At 37.1% G+C, this 23,219-nt stretch overlaps 1 protein-coding gene across 1 annotated transcript in view; it reads right to left on the reverse strand.

Moving 5' to 3' along the window:
- TENM2 (teneurin transmembrane protein 2) overlaps positions 1-23,219 on the reverse strand; it is a 418,814-nt gene that overhangs the window by 310,557 nt on the left and 85,038 nt on the right. Inside the window, exon 3 of the mRNA XM_053463637.1 lies at positions 3,762-3,971. Coding sequence (XP_053319612.1) covers positions 3,762-3,971 — 210 coding nt within the window. The remainder of the gene's footprint in view (positions 1-3,761; positions 3,972-23,219) is intronic.

A 23,219-nucleotide genomic window follows, 5' to 3' on the forward strand; every position in this document is an offset into this window, starting at 1 on the left:
TATAAAAAGAAAAAAAAAGATACCTTCATTGGATACCATTTTTGACCACATTATAGATTAAATCAACTTTTGAATAATTTCTCACAGGTAGGGGAATCACAAGAAAAATTGCCCCTGAGATGTTTTCAAGGGTATGCTCTACCTTTAATTTTCATTACCCATAGCAATACAATGGAAAGTATTTTCCTTATTGTTAAATTAACGAGTATTGCTTTTCATAGAATTTAATCAAAGTAATAAGACAGATAATTCAATTCAAATTGTATAGCCCACCATTGATATCCCTTAATAAAATAAAAAAAATAACCATAGCCTATAGATAATTGCCCCATTAAATTATTTTTGCTGATACCTCACTTTCTCTTATTCACTTTCTCTTATTCACTTTCTCTTACTCAACAGCAAAAAATAAACAGATATGGGAAAGACTGAACGTCATGGACACATGTCTTTTTTCATCTAACTATGTAACTTTCTCATATATATATATATATATATATATATATATATATATATATATATATATATATTAATAACACAGAGCCTCCTGTGGTGGGGCATACTTATTAATATTTAATAAGTGCCATACCTTTCCATGTGAGCAGCGTGCTTCCATTCCACTTCATTTGAGACTTGAGCTATAACATTCTATGCCAATCTATATAGAGGTTGCGTAACATTTCAGCCCAAGCAAAAATGTCTATAAAATTATGATAATGTTGTCATCTGGACTACGTATCTCCTAATGTCACTATAGTATTGTCAATCCTTCCTTACTTGTGCCAGTAGATTAGATCAGGGCAGATTTATATGGAGACACTTGTCAGAAAGATCAGGCTTCACAAAAGATTTCTCAGCATATAAGACCAATACTAAAGGACGGGATCTCCTAATTGCTGACATCCCGCATGATATTAAGTTTCCGTCTCAGTAAGTTAAAACGAAACAGTACTTGTTGAGTATTTTTGTCCAACTGTTGACATGATGGAAGTTAATTATAGGATTCCTGACAGCAGACCCATGACAAAACTCTATAAAAACAAAATGAAAATAACTAGTGGTGACCATTTCTACCAGTCTTTTGATGCTGGACTGTTGCAAGCATTCTGTTTCCCATGAGAAACTTTGGGGAATCTGCCTAGGATTTAACTGACAGTTCATACATACAACCTTTGACCCACAGACAAGTTAATCAATATCATACACTATATGGACAACATTATTTGGACAGCTGACCATTAAACCAACAGGTACTTTTGTGACATCGCATTCTAAATACATAGACATTAATATGTCCTAAAAGTCTGAGCTGGTGTCACAATACTTTTGTCCATTTAGTGTATATACTATGATGAAGATGCATGGTAGACATGTTATACATAATGTATTTGTCTATGCAAGCACAGTTTTACAGTTATCACTGTCCAAGGAATGCTGTGGGTCGACAACAACGGGGACATCTGTCAGTTTTGCTGATGAAAAGAATTTCAACTTTATATGGATTAATCTAACTTTAAGTTACACATTTCTGGCTATAAAGATTAATAGAATTAGTATCAAACAGTTTCAGTCAATGCACAAAAAATGTATCTTCCATCCAAATATACAACAAAGTAACAGAATAATGCATTTTTAGAAAGCCAAATTAAAGGGATTAGTCCACTGCCGTGTTTACTGCATATTAGCCATACCCATATCAGCCATTGCCTTATTAACTCAAGAGAAAATGGCGTCTTTAGTTGAAGTTGATACAATGTGTTGGACCAAGATGTAAAGATGCACAAGCTTTCAAGATCTCAAAGATCATCTGATGCAGTGGGCATTTAAAGAAGAGACCTCTGGTGTCCCCAAAGCTGATATGACTTTACTTCTTTTTCTATATTAGCCCAAAAAAAAAATATCACTAAAGACTCTACATTTACGATAACACTCTAAGGCATGGCTGATACAGGAAACGTCAAACCATTTAAAAATGAATTATGTATATGGATGGTGCAGGTAATACAGCACATGGCACCTCAAAATAACTGGTGCCAGATAGAAAGAGAATGGGAAAGTTACAGTATGTGACCTACTTTGTCTCGGTTCCACCAAGTTTTGAGGCACCTAGATGTTTTATTGTCATTATCCTGTGCATACGTGGGATATGTAATATAATAACATTTTTGTAACATTTCCTATTGTCACTTGGGCACAAGTATTAGCCTGTCCTTATTCAGCAGCTATATTATTAGGTTTTATCCTTCATTAGTACTATATTTCTATTTGTACTATAATGATTTGTCATTACAATACAATTCTTGTATTGCTTAAAATTAAACTTTAGAAACAAAGGATTATAAGAATTATAAAAAATAAATAGCAAAAAATTTGAAATTAAAAAAAGGTATAGTTTTATTTAAATAACTGTCTTTTTGCTCTTGTTAAATTATAACTATCTTTAATGATCAATTTATAAGGAATTATATGAATTTTATATGTTTATATACTGCATTTTCTCTTGAGAAGTGACCTTGGTGATAAAACTTCAAAACTGACAAGTGTGAACAAAATATTTACCATCCATGGATGGTTTTTGCATTGGAACATTTTTCTGAACATCTAACACATTGTTCTATTTTGGAGTATGCAAAATGATACCATGCTGAAATCCTTAAGGGCAGATCTTCAGAAAAAGGCAGTTATGATGCACTGAGCCTCCTTAAAGTTTGTAAGTAATTCTTTTCGGTAATGGAGGTTTGCTAATAGTTTTGCATGCTTTAAATCACAGTTAATATTATGAAGAAAAAAAAATAACTCTGGAGTGAAATGAGCTAAGAAAAATGTGATTTGTTGAGTATGTCTAAAAACTCAAATGGCATACAATTAGAAAAGACATTTTATTTCCTCATTTTCTCCATCCGTCTTTCCTAACGCTTCCCAGATTTCTACAATTTGCATGATAATTAACACTTGTAAAAGAATTGGAGATTTAGAAGCACGTGAATTAAGCTTCACACAGCAAGTATTTGGTTTACTGCTTACAGTATGAATGTAAACTTTACTTTCTTCTTCTTGAGATATTATGATTTCTTGCACTCCAATATATTTAAAGAACAAAGATGTGCAATTTGGCCAAAGCCCTTAGATTTTAAGTTTAGCAGAATGTTATCTGATATCCTTTAAACAGAAACAACTGTTTTGGATAATATGGAGCTTTAGAGGTAAGTTGATTTGAGTGGTTTAATGCAGTAGAATTTGCAAAATTAACATGTTTAATTAAAACAGTGGATTTTATAAAAAAAAGAGAAATATTGATTAAAATATAAAGATTAACTGACACAAAGTAATGGCCTAATTTTTTATTTTTTAGAAACCATCGGGATTTCTCTTGAGAACCTTGAAACGTAATGCATATAATTTTTTTTTACGTCAAAACGGATTGTCACCTGAGAAGACTTTACATTAAAGTTTTACGATATTGAATAAAGTTATTTTTTTTTAATCTATCAATGGACAGAAAACATGGCATATCTTCTGAAATATACCAAAGCTTCTGTAGCTACTTGACTGGGAGTCAGCCAGTCAGCACAGTCGGGAAACAATGAGAAATTTTCTCTCTTGAACCAAGATGTGTTTGTATTATTCATATGATATGGAAATTTGGTGTGCATGCACATACATGGTTGACATACACAGACACACGTTTTATATTAAAACTAAATTAATCTAGTGAAATGAATCATAGTCATTTAGAGGCCAAGTCTTTGGATCTTTCTTACCACTGCTGGAAGCCTGTTGTGGGCCTGTGCATGCTCTTAGTAGGTATGAATTAGGGGAGAACTCCTCATCAGGGTTGGTGTCCATTATTTGATGAGAAGTATTGCTGTCCAGCAGGGGCATCTGGCAGCTAACTGGTTGAGGGTTATGGGAACTGGGCAGTTGTGCAGATGGTAGTAGGCTAGACGAGGATGTAGATGGAATGGGACGACCTGGGAAAAAGGAACAGGGGTTAAAGGTCAGCAATGAAGGCCATGAATGCTCATCACAAAGAAACATTCTGTGTATATGCATCACTTACAGACAATTAGTACATCAGTTGGCCAATAAAGGCATCACCTTTACAAAAAAGACAATTAAAGAAAATGTTATTCATTTTTTCAACTGCAACCTGTTCAATTTCAAAGTATTGTCTTCTCAAACAACACATACTAATGTTTGTCTAAATGAGCTTCCAAACCTGACATTTTTGGATTGCTTTAAATAGCCTGAAGATTATTGCTAACCTTATTTGCATGCACCTACCCAGAAACCCTTGTGGTTGTGGAAGCACCTCAAGATTTCTGAGGGGAAAACAAGCCTTCTGGGTTGTTTGGTGGATGTAGATTAGTGTTTAATAATGCTTCTGCTACCCCTTTAAATACCCTTTAATAAATTCGTCACTGAGTATGTCTATGGACCTTAGATGTCATTAAAAGCAAATCCCTTGTAACACTTAATGTACATGGGATCGTAATCCCATATACATATTTGTGAAGCATATATCTGTCTATCTCTAAAGGCTACATTTCCACAGTGATCAAAAAAGATGACATCATATCCAAAACATAACAAACACAAATCCAAACAGCGTTAGAGTGTTTAAGCTTGAAAATTAAAATGTAACTTTCATCGGTAATACCCGGAAATTAGAAATGCAGAACCACTTGCTGAGCTCATTACAATTAAAAACCTCGAAAGTGATGGAAGCATTAAATACCGTATTTGCTCGATTATAAGACAAGGTTTTTTCCAGAGCAAATGCTCTGAAAAATTCCCCTCGTCTTATAATCAGGGTCGTCTTATAATCAGACCTCAAATAGGTCTGATTATGAGACTAAGATCCAGATCCCCCGCAGCGATGCAGGGGATCTGGATCCTCCTGTGTTATGCACCCCCAACTTACCGGTACTTCTGAGTCCCCGGTGCTTAGTCCGGGCTGCGTGTAGAGCTCTACGCGATTCGCGTGGAGCTCTACATGCTGCCTGGACTGTAAAATATTCTAACACATTTAACATCTCTTCTAACCTTAAGAATATGATAAAGGACCATATGAAATTATTAGTATAGGCAATAGTCAAAGATATGTAATTATTGGGCATAAATAAATGATAATTAAGATATATTAATATGTTTCAATAATGGGTTTCAAGGTTTCCTTGACCTTAAATATGGGATGAAGGATTTGCTGAACATGCAGTCTATAGATAGGATAGTAGCTTGCTAATGCATGGTATAGTTGTAACTCTAAAAGGGCATTACAATATACGTACAGCGACCACCTAAAATAGGGTTTCGACGTGTAAAGATCTTAGTGAGCATGTTTACCCAATTAGGTGAAGACCAATACACTGACATCACTATCCAATCCACATATAAGCTAGGCTTTTGTAAGACATGGTGAGGCATGGGAAGAGAGGTTGAGAGAAGATGTATTTGCCATCCACGGACTCATCACGTCCCAACACTCCCTCCCTCCATCCTCAGGAATGCATAGGACAGATGTCATGAACTAAATTCCTCTTGAAGGTTTTGTAAGACTTGTTTCGTATTATTTTTGTTATCTTCTTTTTATATTCTTCTTTTATTTTTGTTCGTATTAAATGTTTTACCTTTGTTTGCATCTAAGTGACTCTGCCTATTTTTGACGCACATACATATTTATGTGTTGTTCCTGATACGAAGTTTGTGTTTGGCCCTATATATTTTCTTATATGGACTAAGCACCGGGGGCTCAGATGCAGGGGACCTGGATCCTCCTGTGTTATGCGCCCCCCCAACTCAGAAGCACCGGTAAGTTTGGAGGAGGGAGGGGGAGTGTTAAATGGGGGGTGTAAGGCATTTCTGGAGGCAGAGTGCTCTGTGAAATGCCTTTTAACCCCTTTAATGCCACTCTGCCTCCTGAAATGCCTTTTACCTCCCTATATGCCACTCTGCCCCATAATATGCCTTTTAACCCCCTAAATGCCAGAGTGGCATATAGGGGTATAAGGCATTTCTGGAGGCAGAGTGGCACATAGGGGGTCAAAAGGCATATCATGGGGCACAGTGGCATATAGAGGGTTAAAAGGCGTATCATGGGGCACAGTGGCATTTAGAGAGTTAAAAGGCATATCATGGGGCACAGTGGCATATATGGGGTATAAGGTATTTCTGGGGCAGAGTGGCAAGCCAGGGGGCAGATGTGCATAACTGGGGGGGCAGGTTGAAAAAAAAAATAAAAACCAAATATTTTTCTCAATCATAGCTTTTTATTAACAAACAATTGTTCACATAGTTTACATGAACTAACATTTACCGGTTAAACTTTTTTCCTATAGGGTCGTCTTATATTCAGGCTTTTTCTTTTTTTCATAAGTTAATATTCAGATTTTGGGGGGTCGTCTTATAATCAGGGTCGTCTTATAATCGAGCAAATACGGTAATTAAAGGATGAGGCGTCACAATCATACGGTGCATATCATCTGCATCTATCACTTATTGGAAAAAAAAACCTCATTGTATCCAGTGTCCCTGACTGAATCAGTGCAGCAAAGCTCAGAAGACATTAGTACAGGAGCAAAATGTTTGTAATATTGGAATAGTAGATGCCAGTCCCCTGACGAAGCTGACCTAGTTATCAGCTAAGCAAGTGTCGGATAGACTTGTGGGTTACACAAGAGCATTAACCCCTTAATGACAAGACTGTTTGTCTTTCGTAGTACACTTTGGGACAAAGGCTCTTTTAACAATTTTCAGTGTTGTTGTTTAGCTGTAATTTTCTTCTCTCTCATTTCGTGCTTCCACACACATTATATATTGTTTTTCCAGGACAAGTAGGGCTTTCTTTAGATACCATTATTTTTATCATATCATCTAGTTTACTGTAAAAAAATGATAAACTATGGTGATTTTCTCACTTTTATTTAAAAAAATCTTTTAGTCATTTGCAAAAACTAATGTAAAAAACTGCTAAATAGATTCTACTATTTGTCCTGAGTTTAGAAATACCAAATGTTTTTATGTTTTTTTGCCTTTTTCTGTAAGTTATTGGGCAAAAATTACAAGTAGTGTTTTGCTATTTAAATTCCCCCACCCCCCAGCCAATGCAATTTACCCCAATCAAACCATATATTTTTGAAAACTAGACATCCAGGGTATTTCAAATGCTGGTACTTTAACCCTTTCCATGCACTAATTCAACCATCAGCCTTTGTCAAACTTTATGGTAGTAATTGTTTTTGTATTTTTTTTCGCAGACATTGTACTTCAGGTGTGAATTTATCGCTCCTGGTATATGTCCGTGTCAAACAACACCCCAATATGTGTTCCGCAACATCTCCTGAGCGCAGTGATTGGTTTTGGACTTTTGCGGCAGTGGTGGATTATTTTGACATGTTACCAATTTTTATTTTTAATATTAAATTATTTTTGTATTAATTTTTTATTTTATTTTACTAATCATATTGTGATTAGTGAGCTGGGCTCCATTGACCTGCAGGGGGAGTATGTCAGCAACACCGTGAATGCTTAGGAAGCGATTGACGATCACTTCCTAAGACCTGTTTTAGCCGTCCTCCGATCGGTTTGGCGACGGCCATTTTTTTTCGGGGGAGGTCTTTCCTCCTGTGGATCCTGCAAAGCCGTCGATCGCGGGCTTTGTCAACGCTGCGGTGCATTGTTACCCCATCCATGTACTAGCTTTGTCGTGAAGGAATTAATATCATTTTTCTTTTATTGTATAGAGCTCACTTTGATTTTGCTAAACCACATCTGCATTTGGAATTTCTGGCGCCATTTTAACATTTGCTGGGCATTGTCCCCGAGATAACTTAAAATAGTTGTAGCTGGGATGATGAATAGCCATAGTTGTATGACCTACAGAAAGTATGAGTCAGCGTTCTTTGTTTTAGGAATGTGCTAAAGTGAGCAACTTTACAGATCCATAATGTTTTAAAATTTCCTTTTATACATAAACTGGAGTTAGAAATGAGTTTCAAATTTGCAACTTAGACATACTCTTGCCTATTTTTCATTAATATTTTTGTTGTCTGCCATGAAGGAAATGAAGACTCATTTTGAATTAATTCCCACTCTCCCTATTTCATCTTCTTTTCTGTTGTGTTTCATTGTACGGTATCATAGGGTTTCATCGTGATAAAATATACAATAGTGCATGGCTGAAATAATAATAATAATAATTATTTATTGTTTTATATAATGTGAACATGTCAAGATTTTGTGTTTGTTTGATGTTATAAACATCTCCAGGTAGGGCTCTGAGTCTCAGAGTTTATTACCTGCGATCTGACACAGGGTTTTTGGGGTGTGGAGGAGTGGAGTCTGGAACCATCCATTATCAGTCCAGGTTCTGCCCACTCCTACCACTTCCAAAGCTATTGCAAACTAGTTTCATCCTCCATCCCCTATATTACCAGTAATGGCTCTCCAACTCAGTCCTAACAATCCCAGAGAAAGCAGACCTACTAGGTACCAAAGATGGAAAGCTCCTATTATGTACATCTCCTTGTTCACCAGCACAGTTAGTCAAGTGACCCACAGTGAGAACCTCATTCACTTCCTGCTCTGTTGGTAGTAAATGGCAGAAACAAGTTTATAATGCTTTAAAAAGTTTTCTTGCCATTTGAAGACTGTCTGGAAATTGCCATTCACAATAACCAAGGGGCAATGGTTGATTGAACATTTCTAGGCCACTTCAGCCACATCACGTGATTCAGGTTGAAAAAAGACACACGTCTATCAAGTTCAACCTTCCTGTTAATCCAGGAGGCAAAAAACCCAAATTGAAGAGATTTCCAATTTTGCCTCAAAGGGCGGAAAAAAATGTGATATCTCACTGGATCAACAAGGTGTGACTAATACTGTAATTATATCCCCGTATATTTTTTTTCTAAAAAGTCATCAAGTATCTATAAAATTTTAATTCCACATTATTATTTTTCTCACAGTAAAGAACCCTTTTCGCTGCTTTAAGTAATGATTCCTTTTAAGTCTGAACGGATGACCTCTTGTTCTTCGCATAGTCCTATTAATGAACAGTATTATTATTATCATTATTATTATTATTATTATTATTATTATTATTATTAATGGTACCACCATCTTATAAAGAGGGGTAGAAATGCCCTGCTCAAAGGAGCGTACAATTAGGATATCTGTTGCTCAAATATTAGTACATTGTTCAATGAAAATAAAATGTCATTGTAAAGAAAAACAACGCATTATGCTTTTAGCTCTAGAAATGAAATAAACTGGTTCCTTTTTGATATGTGACCACTGAAATGTGGCCTATATAACACCTTTTTTGTTTATTGTTGCTTAGTTTTTTTAATTAAAAATCCGGGTGAACTTGCGACGTGAAACAGGCTTTAAATAACCAATTTTTTTGTTTAGCATGCAATTTCGTCTTTAACTGTGATAATGTGCTCAGCAGCACCCCGGAGAGGGGAAGACACTAATAAGTGCATGCATCTTTATGACTTGTAAAGAAATAAAATCAGTCTTGCTTTTTTAAGCGATACATATTTTTTTTTTTTTTTACGGAATGCGTTCTGTTGCTAACGTATGCTGCAGTTAAGCTCAGAGGTTGCAAACGTGACGTGCAGAAATGCCCTCATTTATTTTTCAAAATGCTTCACCTTTCCTTGGATACAGAGGCCTTCTGTGCTGTTTTTAAGCAGGACGGGCTGTTTCACCCCAGATCCCCTGGCTTCCTACACACACCTCGCATCATCCTGAGTAATACAAGGCCAAACAAGGTTACCAGGCAGCAATTTCATAGCAGGTGAACAGATTTTTTTTTCTCTAACAGCCTAGTGCAGCTGTTATACCAGCATATCTGCAAACAGGAGAGGGCTACCGTGGAATTGGGTTGCAAAGGAGGGTTTATCGGATTTTAAAATTCTTTCCACTGCAAGGAGCTTTGTTTCTTTGTATGTTTTACTTAATATTCCAAGTTTCCAGCAACATCCAAACTACTGGATCTTTTGTATACTCCTTCTGTGCAGCAGCTTCTGATGAATGTGCCTCTGACATACCTAGGAACGTTCCACCCAAAGTTCTCCCTCTTTTGTGGAGCCAGGACTAGCAAGGCTAGTGGTGCATGGGGCAGGGCTAGCCCCAGACAGTCTTACGTGGGTGGGGAGTGCGAGGTGGAGTGGGCATTGATTGTCATATGCTGCTGTGTTGACAGATAAAGAGGATACTCACTCGGGTCACACCTAGATACTCTAGTCCCCATGTATGGAGTCAGACAGTACTTGGTAACGTCCATAGAGAGTTTCCAGGTATGGAGTCAAACAGCACTTGGTAACGTCCATAGAGAGTTTCCAGGCATGGAGTCAGACAGCACTTGGTAATGTCCATAGAGAGTTTCCAGGTATGGAGTCAGACAGCACTTGGTAATGTCCATAGAGAGTTTCCAGGTATGGAGCCAGACAGCACTTGGTAACGTCCATTCAAAGTGTTTAGGGCCACTTTACTGCCTGGTCATCAGGTTGCACTTCTGAAAAGCTTTCTCAGCTTTACTACCCATATTGAAGCTATGATTATTAAACAATACAATCATTTGTAGCTGATTATTTTGAACATGTTGATGTTTTTGGTTAAGATACCATTGAATCCTTTCTACAAGTATATTTCCTTATCATTTATTACGTCACCACAAAGATATCTGCATTTAATTATCAGTTGGTGCAAACAAAATGGCTCCTTTTCCCTTCTGCTTGTAGGAAGTAAATATTCTGCTGTGCATTGATTAAATATGTGTCACACAAATCATAGGGAAACATAAAATATTTTATGTAAACAAAGCCTGTGTTGAATACTTTTTCTCACAGTTTTTTGTTGTACAGTTTGTGGTGTCCAGTTAGGCTAAATAATCTTAACATTGTTAAAGTTTTAGCTGTATAGAGAAGGAATAGGAATTGCCACAAAATCAGCACTGCTACGGTAAAGTGATACACTACAGTTAAGTCGAGGACAAAATGTTTAATTTACAGGGCAATGTATGCACTTTACAGAAGTGCACTGCCTAGGGCAGATTCTGTGCTCTGAGAGGACAGATCGCCCTGCTCAGTGACCAGCGCTCTGCTGCTTATTGTGCCAATTAGACGCAGTTGCATTATAGTGGTCTGTGCCGGTGTCAGTGCTATCTTAATGCATGGGCACAGTAGGCAGTTGCCAGAAATGTGATTAATCATGGAGCCCCTAGACCAGTAGTGTATTTACGATGGGGGTGAGCAGTGAGGCTGCCTTGGGCCCACAAAGCAGAGGGAGCCAGAGCTGGCCTGTCCTATCAGGATACTGGGAGATTTCCTGGTAGACCGCCCCCCTGGGCTGGTCTTCAGTTCCATCCTTAGTGCCTTATATCAATTTACCACTTATTTTATCTAAACTTTACAGGTCTATGCAATAATTTGAGGACTATTCACTAAACTGGGGCTTGCAGAGGTATGTTAATTATGGTGTCACGTAAGCCTCCATGCCCTGGGCTCCTGCACACTCCCCCCACCCATTTGCCCTCCCACTTTTAACCCTTTTGATACTATCTGGGGCTAACCATGTCCCAGGCCTCGTTAATCACACACCATGCAGCTAACCCAGCCTCTTCCAAAGCCAGTCCTTCAGGAAAGAGAGAGCGCAAGAAAGCTGTACTAATGTAAGTATAGTACTATGACTATAAACATAAATACTACTAAAATTCATCGTCTTTGTATATTCTTATATGCTATAATGTATGGTCATAGAAGTAAGACACAAAATCCTCAGGCATATTAAGGGTGCTGTTCCTCTTAGACAAAACATTAATTGCATTTTCTATGACAACATATTATTGCCTGATTTCGTGTCACATGACAATAAAGTGTTCACTACAAAAAATATAAATTAAGAAAATATTTACATGATTAAATAATAATTTTTGGGCATCCAGGGGTACTAGGCATTATGTTTCTAATGCATTATTTAGAAAGAGAAGTGTTAAATTCAGCAGGGTAGATGGAACAGCACCTTTAATGGATGCTTGAGATGTCAAAGACAGTGATCATGATGGTTGGAAATGAAATCTCCCTGCTTGAAACATAAGTGAATGACATGGACTGTTGTGCCTCATTAATGTCCTGTTATGTCCCGCTCAGAGGTACTTTCATTGATGGACACTGTAGAAAATAAGATTGGAGATCGTTAGGTCTAACTTCTTTTTAAAGCACTGCTATATTCTTGTTAGTTAACAGTGTTCTTGTGATTTGATTCACAGCAGTGGCTTTTGAGATATACTTTAAAAAACAGTTGTACACTCAGTGAAAAAGACCTGCTACAAATAAGTGTGGAGAAGATCTATCTGGCCTGATTGTAAATGCAATGGTTCAACAATCTACTGGAAACTCAGTTGTGTATGTTGCTTTCACAAACTTCTTGAAATATTTTGAAGCAGCACTTTGTACTTTACAGATGATCCTTATCATCTAAGATATACCATAACTTAATGCAACAATGAAAACCAACCATCACTATCACAGTATATTATTATTGTTGTTGTTTTTTATGTTATAATTTTAAGATTTATATTCTTCCAACGGCGATATTATATCTGGCTTCAGGGGTGCGCTGGCCGAGGGAGGCTTTACAAAATTCTTTACAGGCCCAATTGCAGAGGCAGGAATGTAGCTGGATGTGCGAGCAGCTAAAAAAAAGGCTGAAGGTAAGAGTGTGTTAGTATGTTTGTGTGCTAGCATGAATGTGTATGCTTAAGTGTGTATGTGTAAGCCTGTGCGTTTGTGTTAGCATGACTGTGTTTGCCCATCTGTGTTATTGTGAGTGCATATATGTATGTTAGTGTGAGTATGTTTGTATATGTTAGCATGAGTGTGTAAGTGTAGGTGTGTGTGTTAGTGTGTATGTATGTTAATGTAAGTGTGTGTTAGCATGAGTATGTAAGTATGAATATTTGTGTGTGTAAATTTATGTTATTAAGATTTTCTGCATAATGTTAAAGGTATATATGTTACATAATATTGCTGGCCTGTCATAGATGAAGGAGGTCTGGATTTGGACACCTCCAGATTGCTTTCCACAATTTGGCATCAACTGATGCTATGTAGTTTTACTTAGTAAAACCTCTTAAATGTCCAATGCTTGACTTCCATCTGCTGTTTTGTTCATAATGAGTGGTAGACTATAAATGCTACATTAAAAGCTGTTATATTTTTCTTTATTGATCCTAATTCAATTATTTTAAATTTAGTTTAGTTGATATCAATATGAGGAAATGTACTTTTGGAAGCAGACAAATGAATATTATTTGTATGTAGGTAACTGTATGGGGATCCTGGGGTAGAAGATCAATCAATCTCAATATATGGAACACAATTATGTCATATTTATCAAGGCACAGATGGAGCAGTTTTGTTGATGTGTGCTAAATTTGTCAACAAATCATCAATCCAATTTCATTGGATTTCTTCATAGCACCAGAAAATTGTGATGCAATGGATACTATGGATATAAGTTGGTTACAAGGGACAATCATCAGTAGATGGACAATCCATCCCTCTATCATTTCAGGAATCCAAATCTGGTGTTGGATCTGTGGCAAGGGGCACAGACTTTCATTGATTTTTCACAGCCAACCAACTGGCCCATGCCCCCGACTGCGAGCAAAAGCACGACAGTGGAGCATCTACTCGGGACGGCAGGACAATGTCTGTTAATCGGGACTGTCCCATGCAAACCAGGCCCCATGGGAGGTTTTGTAAACAGTAAATACAAATTTAACTATGATAACAACTGTTTCCTATATATTGTAGCATTACTAAATGTACCTACAGTATGTAATTCATAAATACACATGTACAAGAGCAGTTTATACATTTGCTGTTGAATATGATGCATGCAGATATGATGTCTTCAGCAATTTGGATAATTCCATTGGTATTAAAGATAAACTTTTATTTTCTATTTTTATCTATCTATGCTACATCCTGATTAAACCACTGCATCTCGAGTCTTGACAAATATTCCCAAGGAAAGCTCTGACCTACACCAGTCAACCTCATTTCTAAGTAGTGAAATAGAAATCTCCGTTGGGAACAGTCCATTTCTTCTGCGCATTCACATAATGCTGCAAGTTTCCTTTTGTGGCCTTTAATGGCATTACTTTACAAGATGGGTAATAATTAGTGAACTGCATTGTACGCAATAGCTGCAGGATAAGTATAACAGGAAATGTATTTTTGGGTGGAATACATGGAAACAGGTATACAGTTAATGTTTATTTTGTATGTCATCTCTCAAGGACTAGACACTCTTTAAAGGAAACTTTAAGGAAAAAACATGGATTTATTTAATGCATTAACCTGAGTCATTGCCTAACCACCTCAAATAAATGCGTTTTTAGTCAGTTCTAAGCATTGATAATTCATTTCTTATTTGTCGGTTAAATAAAAGGACAAGTGTCCTCTGTCTATTTACATATGAACAGTAATAACCTTTGTTCAACATGGCAAATAATATTTCAAATCAGCTTTATTAGCCATGCACAGTGCCACATGTCTTCACCCATAGGAACCTCCTAGGAGTGGCTTCCTGGAGCTCCTCCATCTCCTGGGGGTGTGGCTAAGTTCAGGGTGGGGCTAACCACAGTGAGACTTAAAAGGGCAGGAAGTGGGGCGGACAGTGGGCTGGTGTGACCATGTTACATTCCCTGCCCTGAGATTGGAGAGAATCCCAGCAAATCTTTCCCAGAGACTGTGGGTAAAACCCGCCAAGTTTCCAGACATATATATATATATATATATATATATATAGGAATGGTGTAATGGGGAATTCCTCATCCCGGGACTCATGTCCAGTCCTGAATTTAACGCCAACTGCCGGGGTAAATTTTTTTTCCAATAAATGTAGCCTCATCTCCGTTAGCTTGCAATGTTAATGCTAGTAATTGGCTTTGTAGAAAAGCATCTCCCATTTTCATAAAGTTAATACAGATGTTTACGTGCATACCTTATAAAGTAAGCATATGTTTTTCAGATGCGAAAATAAATTTGTTTATTTATATGGATTAACAAAGAAAGCAAGTCACTGCCAAAATCCTTGCCAAAGTCCACATATCAAACATATGCAAACATAAAATCAAAGTCAGATATGAAAAATATGCTAATATGGAGCTTGCGGCACACAGATAGAATATTGTTTTGAAATGAATAGGTTGCTTGTGTTCCTTCACATAAAATAGTCTTACAGAGATTTCAGTTTGCATTTGTAATAGGAAATGTCCTAAACCTTTATTTTATATAATAATTACGCCTGACAACAGAGGTATCAAAACGTCGGGAAGGAATCTTAATTTTGTTTACACAATTAGTTGATTGTTGACCATAACTGACAAGGACTTTGTCTCAAATTAATAATAACAATTCCTTGTCTCCGAAGCTGTCAGAACGGGCCACTTTGTCCAATTTATCTTACTCCTGCACATCTCTGGTACCTGTCAATCATACATGTGCAACATTTGGTGCTGATTGCCATTTTGCTATTCACTTCTCTTTGCCTCTCATAGCAAGCAATTTACTACAAGTCAATCAGGGTTGAAGCAGACCTTGTTTAAATAAAGAACTGTTGGGTTCTTTCACACAAACAATTTTAAAAAAGACGAAATGCACCATATATTTTAAATTTACATTTATAGTACTTTTTTCCTTCTCTTTTTCCCCTCTTCCTTAAAAAGCAGCAGAAAAATAAAAGGTATAAGTCAAAACTAAAGCCACCCAGAGATTTAGACAACAACAACAACACCACCACAAAAAAATCAGCCTGGCAAGGTGGATTGATAGAAGCTGTATACATTTCCACTGTCAAAAATTCAATCAGTTTCCAGATATGTCTGACACAGAAAGAGTACTCAAGTATGGAATTGCTTTTTCCACTGTTCTTCCTTCGTAATTTGAGGGAGGGCAACATGAACAAGCAGCTTGCCCCAAACTATCTGACCTTGATAACCCAGGTAAACAATTTCAAGTGTTAGTCACTTGTGGCTTTTCTTGTGGGATTCGCAAACTGCAGAGCTGAGGGAGAGCACAGTATTTTGTCTTGTTATAATGAGTTGGGTTGACAGAGTCCTATTATATTTTAGATCCGTCATCTGAAAGTGCTGTAGTAGAATAATCGCACTGCGGTTGGAAATACAACACGAAATCGAATTGAAAATGTTATTTTAATGTCATCTCAGGATATTTACTTTACCGTTTTTATTACCCATTGTTAAAGCAGAGATGGTGCAGTAAAACTAGGGTGACAATGTCAGCCTTTTTCCCCAGGACACCTATACATTTCAAGAGTTGTTGACCAGCACAGTGCTTCCCTGCACTATGTGGGATGTACAAAGTCACAAAATTCAGATTTCGTGAAAGTCACCTTACTGAAATTACTTTAGTGAATAAACCTGTTCATAGACCTGTATAAACCTAATTATATTCACACACATACAAACATGCTCACACACAAACACTTATACGCAGTCACTCTAATGAACATACAGTCATACATGCATACTTCCTCCCTTACTCTCTTCCTCATTCCCTCACTCATCCCCTTACCTCAACTGTAGCTTTCCCTCCGGCTGTGAGCAGCCTTAGCTTAACCACGTTACGTGACCTCGCTACGAAGGGAGCAGTCCAAAATTGTTCACAAAAGGCTGGTCCGAACTGGACAGGCCCCCCTACCCTCTCTAAGTAGACCTCTGCTCCCGGTGGACTTCTGAAAAAGGAGATTCTGGGCACATTCTCTTCCTTCATTGTGGAACGGACGAGAGAGGACTTTTCAGTAAGTGCAACGAGAGGCCAATATAATGCAAACAGATTCACGGAAAAAGTGAGGAGGAGAAGCGCATCTCTTTCTCCACAAATGTATCCGGAATGAGCATGTCTTGGGGTGGCAAATTGCCATCGTGCATGGTCTAAAAAAAATGATTCTAATATGCATCCACGTTATTTAATTTTAGTTTAAATACTTCTTGGGCATCTCCATGCTCCTTTCTTTTGATGTTAATGTCAAACCTATACTCCAACACACGTGTTTTAGATTAACTTAATGTGGGCAATCAAAGCTTTATAAAGATGTCTAATGCATGGCTAATAAATTCACAACCAGGCAAATGGGACAAATTGATTAATTTAAACATCTTTCCTAACAATTAGAAAATAGCTCAAGCTAATTTTTTTTCTCAGCATGACTTTGATCTCTGCTCACTATAAGACTGTAATAGTGTCTGCTCCAAGAATTCTAAAATATCACAGAGAATTCTAATGTGACAAAACCCATTTGTGTAAATTTTACATTGGCACTGCCACTGTAATTGTTCTTATTACAATCAGAATGTTTAATTGGTAAAAAAAGCAAAGGCATGATTTATCTTAATTAATTCAAAACCAAATTGTACAGAAGTAACATTCCCATATTATTTTCTTCGTCTGTACTGTATAAACCATCTGCGTTATGCATGAACTTGCATTGAAACTATGAGTTAGAAGGGTGGGACTACATGCCTTGATTTTAAAGGGGAAAACATCCATTTGGTCCATCTGGCATGTAAGGACAGAGACCTCTAAGCCCTTGTGTCTTAGATTCAGGATAGCTCACTTTATTAGCCTTAACCACTACTGAGCTAAGACTGTTCCATTTACCTATTATCCTCTTGGTAAAGCAGATCTTCCATACATTACATCTAAGTTTTAGATTATAACCTATTTATATATTTAAATGTTTCAATGACATCCCCCTATCTCTTCTTTTCTCCAAGCTATACATATTGAATGTTTTATCCTGCAAGCCATTCAACATTTTATTAGCCATGTAAACTGTAATCTGGTTGAGGTCTGACCAGAGGTCTGTAAAGTGGCACAACCACCTCTCTCGTTCTGCTACTATGTGCTTATACATATATACACTTACAGCTGTTATAGTACTCATTCTATAAGTACAATATATCTTGGCTGTATAAGCTATTTTGAGTTGATGTGAAGACTGGTTCAATAGGATATTTTATAGTTGGTGTGGCAGTAGCTGTCCCAAAGAAAGACAGGTACAGGCATTTATCCTTTCTCATACACCTGGTATTATGACAGGTGTAGAGCTGCAGGTACATTGGGTTTCCATCACTCATCTAAGTCTACAACCAAGCATTACATTTTTTAAAAGAAAATAGTACCTCAATAAGCTCACACAGGACATTTTGAATGAAACAATAGATACCAGATGCCACCCCTGTGATTTCACCAGTAGTTTTTGTATAATAAAATATTATAATAATCTCTTAAATACTCCTACAACTTGTGTTACTAATTTTCTGTATTTTTAATCTACTGGTAGCTCAAAATCCTCAATTTGTAATTGTGCAGTGGTAGATTGATCGCCTTCCCTTGAGCTCTACATGTTTTTGCTAAGTTTGACAGGAGGCATTATGGATCAAGTAGGGTCATCCTTGGAATGTTTCTCCTACACGATGGGTGGGCAGGCCTTGTATAATTAATAGTTAATTCAGCAAATGAACTACACTTTGCTTGGGATCAGAAGAAGATTACAGGAGTTGGACCTTAACAATCTAACATTAAGTCATGGAGTTGAAACAGTCATCTCTTACAGAACAGCCCACATTATGCACTGGATCATTAAGGAAAATGTTTTATGTCCTTCTGACATGCTGAGTAAGATAATTTACCCATAAATTAATATATTCTAGATTCCACCCTTTCTAAAATCACCAATTATTGTTTAAATGAGTTGTAATTTTTTTTCAATGTATCCATTAGATATCTTCAAAAGACAAAATTAAAGTATGACAAACACTTCCGTGGTTTGCAGTGAAACAAATGTCATGGTTTTATGTGTGTCAAATTCAAAAGAATATTGAGATCAGTTGAGTCTAATCAAAACCGCTAAAACGCAGAGTTTATGCCCAAGACATATATTTGAAATGACAGAGAAGCAATTTATGCATCTTTGCAATTACTTATTCATTTTGCTTCTGCAAACACCGAGTCAGTGCAACCATGGTAACATGTGACTTGTTTGGTCTCTTTGCAAACCAGAACTTGTTTCATTAAAAGAGAGCTTAGTTGTCATTATACTGTATATATTTTTATAGAAAAGATATTTTTTTTTACGGTAAGTTATTTGTGCTGCTCATTTAGCCATGTTATCTTATTCAACTCACTCAAGTCAACATAACAGTTAAGTCATACAGATAATTAAACATTTGTGTACACTAGAGAATGCATTATGCCCTTGGATAACATCTGGCATTATATCAGCATCTGTATGACATATGACAGGTTCACCTGTCCATCTCTAACGTTGAATTTGATGCTATACGACATGGCTGCCGTATAGCGGCTGAGAATGATGGGTTAATTCACTAAAGGGGAAGTTTGCTGTGAGGGACGCTGTGGTTTCACATTCCTGTCTTCACTATGCATTATAAAGGGACAATCATGGCAAGCTTCTTCTGCAAGAAGGGGCTGGTTGGCCTGCCATAATGTTCACAGTTTATATGGTGAGTTGGCTTTCAAGAAATCGCTTTGGTCCATGTTCTATGTCAGGGGTGTCCAAGTTTTTTCTGCAGTGGGCCACTTCATCAGAATTGTATACATGCGCGGGCCGCACTCATTTTTCACTGTGACAAAAAATATGTCCTTTAATAAAATATGCAGATTAAAATAAAGTAAATAACACAAAACCTTTACTCTTCCTCTCACTGATTTCTGGGCCTAGAAAGTTTTGCGACTACAAATTCAGGATTCCCTAGATTTATTCTAGGGATGAACTAAAATGAAAATTCTGGACCAAAACATTCAGGGTTCACTTAGCCAAAACCGAAAATGACCCCCACCTTTAAAAATAATAATAAAAACTCACATTTTTAATAAAAGTAGGTAACACACAACTGGACAAAATTAGCAATATGACTTGGCAACCAGTAAATGCTGCCAACCCAGGCAACCAGTAAATGCTGGTACCTAGGCATGATGGGACTGTGCTCGCTGTGATTGCTGTTAGCAATCACACTCCTACCATGCCAAGTCAGCCAGTACATGCTGGTACAGGGTGGCTGTAAGTGATGTGCAGAGCCCATACTGCTGGCAGCATCAATACACAAGGGGGGCAGCTAGCTAGGTTTCAGCATGTACTGGCTGACTTGGCATGATAGGAGTGTGATTGCTAACAGTAGTCACAGTCCCATCATGCCTAGGTTCCAGCACTTACACATCCATCCAGTAAATGCTGGAACCTAGGCATGATGGGACTGTGATTGCTGTTAGCAATCACACTCCTATCATGCCAAGTCAGCCAATACACGCTGGTACAGAGTGGCTGTAAGTGATGTGCAGACCCCATACTGCTGGCAGCATCAATACACAAGGGGGGCAGCTAGCCTGGTTTCAGCATGTACTGGCTGACTTGGCATGATAGGAGTGTGATTGCTAACAGCAATCACAGTCCCATCATGCCTAGGTTCCAGCACTTACACATCCATCCAGTAAATACTGGAACCTAGGCATTATGGGACTGTGATTGCTGTTAGCAATCACACTCCTATCATGCCAAGTCAGCCAGTACATTCTGGTACAGGGTGGCTGTAAGTGCAGACCCCATACTGCTGGCAGCATCAATACACAAGGGGGGCAGCTGGCCAGGTTTCAGCATGTACTGGCTGACTTGGCATGATAGGAGTGTGATTGCTAACAGCAATCACAGTCCCATCATGCCTAGGTTCCAGCACTTACACATCCATGCTATCATACACACTCATTTATTCATATAATCATTCATTCACAGATTCATTCCCTCAATCACACACACTCATTCAAACACCCTCCCCACCCCCTTACCTGCACTGTAGCTCCTCGATGCCGCTTACAGACTTCAGCAGGGGGCGCGGCCTCCCTCTGCCTTCTCTGCTAAAGCACAGAGGAAGTAGGATGTCACGTGAACTCCACTTCCTCTGTGCAGTCCAGAAGACCCTCCCACAAGTAAGTAGCAGGGCTTGAGGTGCGGCTCGCATAAGATCGGTTGCCCTGGCTGCCGATCTTACGCGGGCCGCACCTCGAGGTCTCGCGGGCCGCATTTGGCCCGCGGGCCGCATGTTGGACGCCCCTGTTCTATGTGAAGCCAGCCAAACCCACTTTAAAGGGGAATCTCATTGGGGTTGGCATTTCATAATGCAAACAAACGCTGAACCCTCCTGTCAACTTCCAAGAATCAAGATGGAATTAAACATTATATATATATTACACCAAAAAGTAATGTTCTTCTCTTCCATTCCTTAGCACTACCCCCAGGCTTATGTATTAGAGTAACACTATTGATCAAATAATAATAATATATCTAATTATTATTATAATTATGTATTATTTCATAAACCATTAAAATATATTTTATTATAGGTTTTGTAAGTCAACTGTTTTTTTTATATATATAATATAACAAAGTAATTTAAAACATAAGTTAGAAGTATGTTGACAGGGAAAAATGGTGGGTGAAAAATAAGTAGTATAATTAATCAAGCGGCACTTAAAGGATTTGCCTAGTTTGCCTCTGGGGAAATTATTGTGTTTAGTTAGGAGGCATACTTTGTATTATCTGTAGTTAATTAGCAAGAAAACTCTTTTTTTATATATACCTGTACATACTTTCATTTAGGATAGCGTAATTCAGTCTTTTTTGTGAAAAATGTATAAATGTAAATATATTATAATTTCATAGAATAGATAGATTAACCACTAACACAATTATATGGCATATAGAGCAAACGAATAAGCATGGCTTCTGGCAAACCATACTTTAACACCTACCCAGGCTTAAAAACTTTCCAATCAGTCCCAGCATCAATTTAACAGGGAATTGTGTTACTAATTGAAAATGTGTATGGGTATGAGTAAGTGATGGAACAGACAGATACCTTAAATAAATTGGAAAAAAAAAACATGCTTGGTTTGCCTGAGGCACTATTTTATATGTGGTAGAAAATAAAATAGATATTCGGCAAAGATATGCTTTTAAATCCATTAAAATGAAAAAAAAAAGAAAATGCTTTTTAATGTTAAATGTACATTTTAATTAGATTAGCAAAGTTATTTTGCTTTTCTGAAAACCAGAGGCTTCCATATGTACATTTAGTAAAACAATATTTCTATGTAATATCTGACACATTTAATTAAACCAGAAACTTGATGAGAAGCCATCAAGGTGAAAAAAGAATTAGTCATCTTGTTCTTTCAGAAAATGTGTATATATATATATATATATATATATATATATATATATATATATATATATATATATATATATATACATATATATATATATATATATATACATATATATGTATACATATATATATATATATATATATATATATATATATATATATATACACACACATATATACACACACACATATATTACAAATTGAGCTACCAATTAAGCTCTATCAATCGTAAAATACACATTTTAAGGTGCCGTTCAACCTATTTTGCTGAATTTTATACTTTTGTAACTTAATGCAGCATTAGAAATTCAAAAGTTCATTAAGGGAAGGGGTGCGTGCGGATATGCAACCGGTCATTTGTCCAGTGTGCCTGATGGTCAGTCTGGGCCTGCTGGAGATTCAAATGTGTTTTGAGTAAATTTAATGTCTTTTATCCTTTTTTCTTTAAAAAAAGGATAAAGGGTACGTTTTATAATGTGAATGTTAAGCCTGCACATTGATAGAATGTCCATTGAAATACGAGAAAGGCAAAAGTCTGCAAGGTCAGGTACCTTGTTTTAAAAAAGACTCATGTAGTATAATGCATTGCACAGTTTGGTCTTATTTGAAAGTTTCTAAGGAAGAATGTGAAATATTTGATTGGCTGTTTCTTTGGCCGTTCAGCTGATGAACAATATTCAGCTACAAATAGTCTGACTGAGATAAAAAGCGGTAAAGTGATTTTTCTCAAACATGGTTAACAAAAAGTAGCTCCAGAGGTCCAGAAGTTGTAGAACGTAGGGTTTGTTCTTCTCTGTGGGAAAAACAACCTCAAATGTATTTAAACTGACAGTTCGTCTGAAATGTACAGTAACTCCAAAACTGTCGTGCAAGTTATACTGGTTAAAAGCAGCATGATGAGAAGTTTCCGTGGCATGTGATGCCGCATGGAGAACGAACT

This window comes from Spea bombifrons, chromosome 4, assembly GCF_027358695.1.
Source record: "Spea bombifrons isolate aSpeBom1 chromosome 4, aSpeBom1.2.pri, whole genome shotgun sequence".
NCBI classification, from domain to species: Eukaryota; Metazoa; Chordata; class Amphibia; order Anura; family Pelobatidae; genus Spea; species Spea bombifrons.